Source organism: Polyodon spathula, chromosome 7 (genome assembly GCF_017654505.1).
Source record: "Polyodon spathula isolate WHYD16114869_AA chromosome 7, ASM1765450v1, whole genome shotgun sequence".
In the NCBI taxonomy this organism is placed as follows: domain Eukaryota; kingdom Metazoa; phylum Chordata; class Actinopteri; order Acipenseriformes; family Polyodontidae; genus Polyodon; species Polyodon spathula.
In genome coordinates, this window is record NC_054540.1 from 56,358,797 (window position 1) to 56,367,477 (window position 8,681).

At 44.2% G+C, this 8,681-nt stretch overlaps 1 protein-coding gene across 1 annotated transcript; it reads left to right on the forward strand.

Moving 5' to 3' along the window:
• Positions 1-1,507: 1,507 nt before the first annotated feature.
• On the forward strand, positions 1,508-8,578 carry zgc:92429 (uncharacterized protein LOC445063 homolog). The gene is made up of 11 exons (XM_041256091.1): positions 1,508-1,805; positions 2,604-2,653; positions 3,012-3,068; positions 3,527-3,684; positions 4,013-4,116; positions 4,364-4,416; positions 4,597-4,667; positions 4,774-4,876; positions 7,255-7,374; positions 7,661-7,723; positions 8,005-8,578. The coding sequence occupies exons 1-11, from the start codon at positions 1,742-1,744 to the stop codon at positions 8,233-8,235; spliced, it is 1,074 nt and encodes a 357-aa protein (XP_041112025.1). The 5' UTR covers positions 1,508-1,741; the 3' UTR covers positions 8,236-8,578.
• The last annotated feature ends 103 nt before the right edge of the window (positions 8,579-8,681 follow it).

The following is an 8,681-nucleotide window of genomic DNA, read 5'->3' on the forward strand; positions in this document are numbered from 1 at the left end:
AGGTATAGTCTGTCTCCATGGCAACACATGCAACACATCACATCTTTTCTTTTCTTTTCCCGATGGCAACAATCCACAACCAATGAAAACGAAGTAGCTTCAAATGAAGTATTCATATATTTGTTTTGCTGTTGCCGTTACCTTTTTAGCATGTTTAAAATCATTCGAGCGGTTCTTATTGCAAATATTAAAATACCGACTTATATTCAGGCTTTGTCCCAGGTATTATGACACCTTTTCACCTATCCTTAAACTGACATGCCTAGATGCCTAGAAGAGTCAAACTTCTGTCAAGTACAATCCAATGGCGCCCTCTAGTGGTAGTGCCATTAATTACTTTGATAAATAGCCTTCACTACCAGTCTGCCAGGCCACCCAATTGCATGCATTCCAGTTCACTTGAAAGATTGTCCTTCGGGACCAGTTAAATGGCCCTTAAACTAGAGAGCTTGCCAGTTTCAGAATGGCCTCCTCTGATGTTAATAAATCTCATCTAGTGCCTGTGGTCAATTGCACCACACCAGTTTCCTGTGATATATTGTTGTGAGAGCTAGCTGTGTAGAGAAGCATACACTTCAAACCAGTCTCTATAGTAAAGCATGGTATTTTCAGCACTCGATTAGTGATATGAACTGCTCTTTACAGTCTCAAATCTTTAGCACTGCCCCTGCAGAGAATTCCAACAACTGCTGTTGAGCTGGTGACCAGCAAGAGTTGGGAACTGGGACCTGTTTTTACTGGTTTCCTACATGATACCAAGCTGGTATGTCAAACCCACACACATGTTTACAGTTTAGATTCACTTCAGAGTGTAAACAATAGCGTTCTTTTTGTTTAGGTGCACTGCAGTGTAAGGATAAGCCAATGCTGTTAACTGCTGGGAGTTCAACTAGGCTTGTACAGTAATACCAGTCATTTCATATGGAAACGTACATAGGCATGCTTTTCAGCTACTCCCACAAAGTAGATACAGTGCAAACCTGAACCAATTGTTTTGTATTGAAAGTACAACTTTGACCTCTTTCAGCACTGATTTTGGACTACCTTACCCATTAGCTGTGCATTTATCATCCTTGACTTCAAAACGCTCAATTGGAATTCTAACAAAAACTTAGATAGGAAATTAAGTCAAGTAGATAGACCAGTGTCAGCGTCTCTAGCTTTTGAAATATGATCTTTGCCTCCTGCCTCAGCCTGCCCTACAGGGACCTCCTATCTAAACGGATGAGCTCAGCAGAACAATCCTTTACTCAAACTGCCTGCCTGCAGAAGTACCCAGGGCTTATTGTGCTTTGCACTTCACCCAGTGGGACTGAGACTGGGTTCACATGTGCCTATATGTGTTATATTAAAGTGTAAACACAAATGGAATTACTCCCCCCCCCTCCCCCCCCCCCCCCCCCCCCTTCACCTTTGTAGCACCAAGTGTCCCAACTCAATTCAGGGAAATGTCTGAGGGCTGGAAGATAAGAGCTGACAGCTGGAGAGAGGGGCCTGTCTATTTTTGGGTTTGTCGGCCTGGAGCACCACATTCCGTGCTCCTCCCCGGCTCGGAAGGCACACTCTGCAACCTCCTCTCCGCTTCTAGTCATGTTTCCCAGGCCCAGAAACTTCTAGAACAGCAACCGGAGAAGGACTTCAGCTGAAGCGGACTGCATGCGCTTCACTTGCTGAGAGGAAAAGAAACCTGCCAGGTCCTGCTAGTCCAAGCCAGCTCATTTCAGAGCAAGTCAGTGTCATCATGGCTCTCCTATGTTACAACAAAGGCTGTGGAGAAAGATACAACCAAGAGGAGAACTCTGATGGTGAGCTAAGAGCACTTTTCTATCCGACCTGAGACTGAGAAAGCATAGTTTAGACAGTGCTAGCCTGTAAGTACCATCAAAGCCACTACTATAACTACTGCTCCTAACACTACTCACTACTAATAATGTAATAAGGGCTGGGAATTAATGAACTAATAGGCAGCCTTTTTAATTCATACTGAATTCATGTCAATGAGCATTGATCATACCTGTAAAACATATTAAACCTCGTATTACTCATCCTAAACTGTTTTGCTTAAAATGTTGCCAGTTTTTAAAAGTTTTTTTGGTGATTAAACTGTTTGTTTAAGACAGATTCTGACCGTATGAGAGGAAGATTACAATACAATATACTGGTCTAGATGCACAAAGCATTTTGTCCAGCGACACGTCGTGTGTGCCACATATCCCAAGTGCTTCTTCTTTTTACCTGTGTGCTTCAGGAACTATAGCAAAAAATCAAATCAGCTCACATTCAATTAATTAGACCTTTTACCATTAACCTCTGTGTCTTCATTCGTATGCAGGCACGTGTTGAGAGGGAGAGGGGGTTGTGGGAGGGGGGAATCAGTTTCTCCTGAATCTGCTTTTCAGAGACAGCTGCGTGGGGCTCGGGAATGCAAAGTGACACAAGGTAGGGAGGGGGTGGTAGAATGGAGAGGTGTGTGAGAGAGAGAGAGAGAGACCTTGGCATCGTAATGATACAAGCCCTTCTCAAATTCTTCTTCTTCTTCTTCTTCTTCTTCTTCTTCTTCTTCTTCTTCTTCTTCTTCTTCTTCTTTTTTCTCTGCCCCACAGATGTCTGCCTCTATCACTCGGGGTACCCCGTATTCCACGATGCCTTGAAGGTAAGCACCCCCCATTTCACTGCTTTATTCTCACTGATCTTTGGAGCCTTGTGTTCTTGGTGGTCATTGTTTTTATATTTCTTGTAAGCCTCTGAAAGCCCCTGATGTAGGGCCCACCTGAATGTCTTCTTTGACAGTGTGATAGGGATCCTGGGGACTTGGTACAGCTGTTATCACTGTTCAGTTAAATATATTCAGAGCAACAGGTCTGCTGGGATGCAGAACCTGCCTTATTCAAAACAGTGTCCTGTCCCTTCGGTTTTGGGTGTTGGGAAAGTGAATTTTTTCATATATATTGTTTTTGAATTCTCAGTATCGTTGTATAGCTGAATAATTTTTGTCTGCTGTTTACTTTCAGGGCTGGTCATGCTGTAGAAAAAAGACGACTGACTTCTCTGAGTTCCTGTCTATAAAGGTACAGAAAGCTGGCATGGTCTTGCTGCTGTGTAGCAGCGGTCACTGTGTTCACAGTGCATGGGGTTCAGTGTGAAACCTAGCAGGTGTCTGAAGATCCTCCAAGCGCAAAGGTTGGGCTACATTCTCAAAGTCATTTTTTCCAAATTGCCACCCAGAAATAAACAATTTGGATATTTAATTCACTGGATTGGTCTACAAATGCAAATGATGTTTTGCACTCATGATTATTCTGAATATAAAAAAAAAAATCTGGCACAGAACTGAAAGGTTGATAATAACCCTAATTATAATAAAAAGAAAACAAACTTCAGCCGAAAGTCTGCAAGCTCTTTTTGCAGTTTCTATCGAACTATAGGTTTATCACGCTTCACCCATTCCCCTTGCTTCGCCCTGATCATGCTGCACCGTTGTGCCCTGCTGCAATAATAAATCCACTGTTTGCTTGTGCTTCTGCAGGGCTGCACTCGGGGGCGCCATAGCAACGAGAAGCCCACCGAGCCCATGCGGCCGGAGGTCAGCTCCAACAAGGCTGGCAATGAGCGCCCCCTTGTGGACACCGAGATCATCTTCTGTGGTCCCAAGTCAGCGGAGAAGCTGCAGAGGGAGAGACCTAGGTACCTGAGGGGCGAGTCTTCCCTATTTACATTTCAAGCCAGCATTGCAATCTCTTGAACCGGCATGACAAGTTGCAAACCAGTACATATTAGCAGCGTTGCAGAAAACTGACAAAACCGTCTCCCCAACCCTCAGCAAATAGGTGGGGTGCAAACTGATGCCTAATTGACTTTCGTGTCTGAGCGTCAGTGACCTGCTCATTGGTACCTTGTCACGACGTTCCGTTCCACATGCTGTGGATGTGTACTCTGATAGGGTGCTGACCATGGTTCACATCCATGACGGTGGGGTCCGTGTTCCTGACACACCTTGTTTTGCGTGTTGCAGTTCTGAGGAGCCCAAGACCAAGCTGCCCATCACAGTGTCCCAGTCTCTCAAACAGGCTCTGGAGAAACTGCGGGTATCCGAGACCAACGAAGCTGCCCAGAAAGGTACTGGTGTTTCAGCCAGCGCCTTCATTACTCCATTCAATCGCATCACATGCTTGACCCTTGCTCAGAGCGTTGTTAACATTTATATCAGCTGCCAGATCTCAATTATTTCATTGTTTTCAAGTGAGTGTCAGTTTCACCTCCAGGGCAGAAAATCTTTGTGATGGCATCGTTAGCGCTGGAGGACCCTGCTGTTGGTTTTCAAGTCCACCCCACTGCTATAACCCTTCCCTCACTCTCTTTGCAGACAGTAATCTGGTGATCACTGGAACAAGGTGCAAGAACTCAGGCTGCAAGACGGTACGTTTGGGAATCCCATATATGCTTCAAGTTCTCATCTGTTATACGGGTCATCATTTGAAAACCAGTGCGATACGGCCCAAATAAAGCCCTGATGTTAGATGACTTCTCTGTAACGCATTGGACTCCAGTCTCGGTTTGACAGTATGAATGACAGCGGCTCTTGGTTTGCTTCCTCAGTCTTACGCCGGTCCCGAGACAAACGCTGAGGCCTGTATCCATCACCCTGGGGCCCCTGTCTTCCATGAAGGGTATGACAGCTCTTCTGCTTTCAAACATAACCAATGCTAATCCAGGTAGGTTCTTTTCCCTTTTTGTTCGGATGATTAACCTGATGTGTTTTCTTCACTTTTCTAGGTATAAATACTGGAGCTGCTGTTGTATAAAAACCACCGACTTCAATGCCTTTCTGGACCAGAAGGGCTGCACCACTGGCAAACACACCTGGGTCCAGAAAAAGGTACTTCAGCCTTCCCACATTACTGACAGCTGGCGGATCTTTAACTATATCCTTTACTTTCTTCCCCGCTAGGGGTGATTTCTGCTTTGTTTCCACTGCCTTTTGCCCAGGTGTAGCTCAGGTGGACGGTCTGGGCCAGGTGTAGCTGGAGGGTGTTTCCACTGACGTTCATCTGTACCTCAGCTACACCTCAGACAGCGCAGTTTCGTATCTCATACCCAGCGGGGTCAAGCTGTGCTGTGCGGAGGTGGGTCATCGAAAGCCGTGTGCTAAAGAGACTGTTTGGGACAATGGCGGCTGTAAGCGAAGGCTGTGGTGAAAACTAACCAGACACAGTTGTTGCTTCGTGACCAAACCGCATTAATAAGACTACTGACAGCCGTGTAAAGACCAAAAATAAAAACAGCCACTCATGCTTGTTCAACTTCGTCCATCTCGTCCATCTCCAGTTTTAAATAACTTTAGCATAACTGAGGCATAAGTGTTAAAGGGACTAGGAGCTCTTAAAATAAACAAATCCCCTGGGCCGGATGAGATCCTCCCAGTAGTACTCAAAGAAATGAAAGAAGTAATTTACAAACCGCTAACCAAGATCATGCAGCAGTCTCTTGACACAGGGGTGGTACCGACAGACTGGAAAATTGCAAACGTAATACCGATCCACAAAAAGGGAAACAAAACTGAACCAGGTAACTACAGACCAGTAAGCCTGACTTCTATTATATGCAAACTTATGGAAACTATAATAAGATCCAAAATGGAAAATTACCTATATGGTAACAGGGTACTGGGAGATAGTCAACATGGTTTTAGGAAAGGGAGATCGTGCCTAACTAACTTGCTTGATTTTTTTGAGGATGCAACATCGATAATGGATAATTGCAAAGCATATGACATGGTTTATTTAGATTTCCAGAAAGCTTTTGACAAAGTCCCGCACAAAAGATTAATTCTCAAACTGAACGCAGTTGGGATTCAAGGAAACACATGTACATGGATTAGGGAGTGGTTAACATGTAGAAAACAGAAAGTACTGATTAGAGGAAAAACCTCAGAATGGAGTGTGGTAACCAGCGGTGTACCACAGGGATCAGTATTAGGTCCTCTGCTATTCCTAATCTACATTAATGATTTAGATTCTGGTATAGTAAGCAAACTTGTTAAATTTGCAGACGACACAAAAGTAGGAGGAGTGGCAAACACTGTTGCAGCAGCAAAGGTCATTCAAAATGATCTAGACAAGATTCAGAACTGGGCAGACACATGGCAAATGACATTTAATAGAGAAAAGTGTAAGGTACTGCACGCAGGAAATAAAAATGTACATTATAAATATCATATGGGAGATATTGAAATTGGAGAAGGAATCTATGAAAAAGACCTAGGAGTTTTTGTTGACTCAGAAATGTCTTCATCTAGACAATGTGGGGAAGCTATAAAAAAGGCTAACAAGATGCTCGGATACATTGTGAAAAGTGTTGAATTTAAATCAAGGGAAGTAATGTTAAAACTGTACAATGCACTAGTAAGACCTCATCTTGAATATTGTGTGCAGTTCTGGTCACCTCGCTATAAAAAAGATATTGCTGCTCTAGAAAGAGTGCAAAGAAGAGCGACCAGAATTATTCCGGGCTTAAAAGGCATGTCATATGCAGACAGGCTAAAAAAATTGAATCTGTTCAGTCTTGAACAAAGAAGACTACGTGGCGACCTAATTCAAGCATTCAAAATTCTAAAAGGTATTGACAGTGTCGAACCAAGGGACTTTTTCAGCCTGAAAAAAGAAACAAGGACCAGGGGTCACAAATGGAGTTTAGAAAAAGGGGCATTCAGAACAGAAAATAGGAGACACTTTTTTACACAGAGAATTGTGAGGGTCTGGAATCAACTCCCCAGTAATGTTGTTGAAGCTGACACCCTGGGATCCTTCAAGAAGCTGCTTGATGAGATTTTGGGATCAATAAGCTACTAACAACCAAACGAGCAAGATGGGCCGAATGGCCTCCTCTCGTTTGTAAACTTTCTTATGTTCTTATGTTCTTATCTTCTCTTATTTACATGTATTCAATCAATCCCACAATCCAACGTGACCGTTTATTGCCGCACTACTACTTCCTGGGTCAGCGATACCTGACACAATTACACTGGAAAGCAGACAGCCATCTTTAACTACACCTCACTCAGCTCTACCTGGGAAAAGGCAGTGGAAACAAGGCATTATAGACCCAGTTATTGACAATACTACACACAGTGGAAACACAGTGATAAACTCCCGTTACAACTGTGTGTTTGAAGCTGTGCGTGAGGAGCTCTCTGTAAAGTCCTCAGACTGGTAGATGCCCCAGTGCAAGCTCAGATGCCCCCCTTTAATGTTGCAGAACAAGAAAACGGTGGCGTGCCGGCATGATTGGCACCAGACGGGGAGCCAGGTGGTGATCACAGTGTATGCCAAGAACGCAGTGCAGGAGCAGTCGTACATCGAGGCCAACCGCACCATGGTGGGTGGTTATTCCAAACACTGTCAAATAAACAAACTTTACGGAGATGTAGAGTGTATTATAACTTAACATTGTACCATAACCAGTGATTGGATTTGTTTTGCTAAGACAAAGTCAAATTTGGATAGATCGCCTTATCTGATTGCCCTTTACTGTAACATGTACAAATGGTACATCTCTTATTAAGTAAATGTTATGTTATAAAAGTATGGCTTTTTAGTGCCTTCTACAGCAGCCCTGTGTAATGTGGATCCTGAGCGCTCTCTCTTTCCTTTTACTTTCTCAGCTGACCATTCACATCCAGTTTGACGGGGACAAAGTGTTTCACCAGGAACTTCATCTCTGGGGGGTCAGTATTCATCTCATAGGCTGACTTCTGCATCACTGTCTGTCTGCCTGCAAAGGCTGTACTGTTTTTAAAACAGTGTGATTTCCGAAAGGAGATTTTTTAAAACCTTATGCAGTTCACTACCCATTTTGAGAATTAAGAATCCTAGACTCTGCAGATGTCCTACTACTGACCAGACACCAGCAAGCTGACTTATTTTCCTCAGCGAGAAAACCAGCCTGAAAGCTATCGCTAGTGCCACGCCAGGAGATCACCGCCTGTGTTCTTGTCTCCCCCTGCAGGTGATCAGCGTGGAGCGCAGCGCTGTGAAAATGGTGCCCTCCAAGGTGGAGCTGACCCTGGGCAAGGCGGACGCCGTGTCCTGGGGCAAGCTGGAGGACCGGCGGGCGCGGGCGGAGCAAGCGAGCGAGAGTGTGGAGGAGAGCGGGCCCAGCGAGGAGGCCAGGCCTGTCTGGGACGACTCCGATGATGATATCAGTATCAGCGATTCTGACGAGGAGTACACGAAATAGCACCCCCGCTTTCCTTTGACCCCCCCCACCATTATCTCCTTTCCATTACCTAATTTACACTCTTAACTAAATAATTGCTAGAAATATATCTTCCCACCCCCTTTCTATACTATACAGCAGTACCATTACAAGTGTCATAATTATTAACACAGTAACCTCAAAAGCACCACTACATGACTAATTAATAACAACGACAGAAATACCAATGCCGTGTGTCTGTAGCGAAGGATCTTCTTACTGTTGTGCTTCTGTAAGCCTGAATGAATGATTGGACAGGCAATGACCACACTGTATTGCATACATCTGTTCACTGGAATTCTAATAAAACATGTGTTGACTAGAACGCTGGCCTGTTTGCAGTTTATTTAAAAGTCTGCCTGCTCATAAACATTTAGAATACACCAGTAGCTAGTATAAATCTTTCATCGTTGAGATGTACCGGTTTG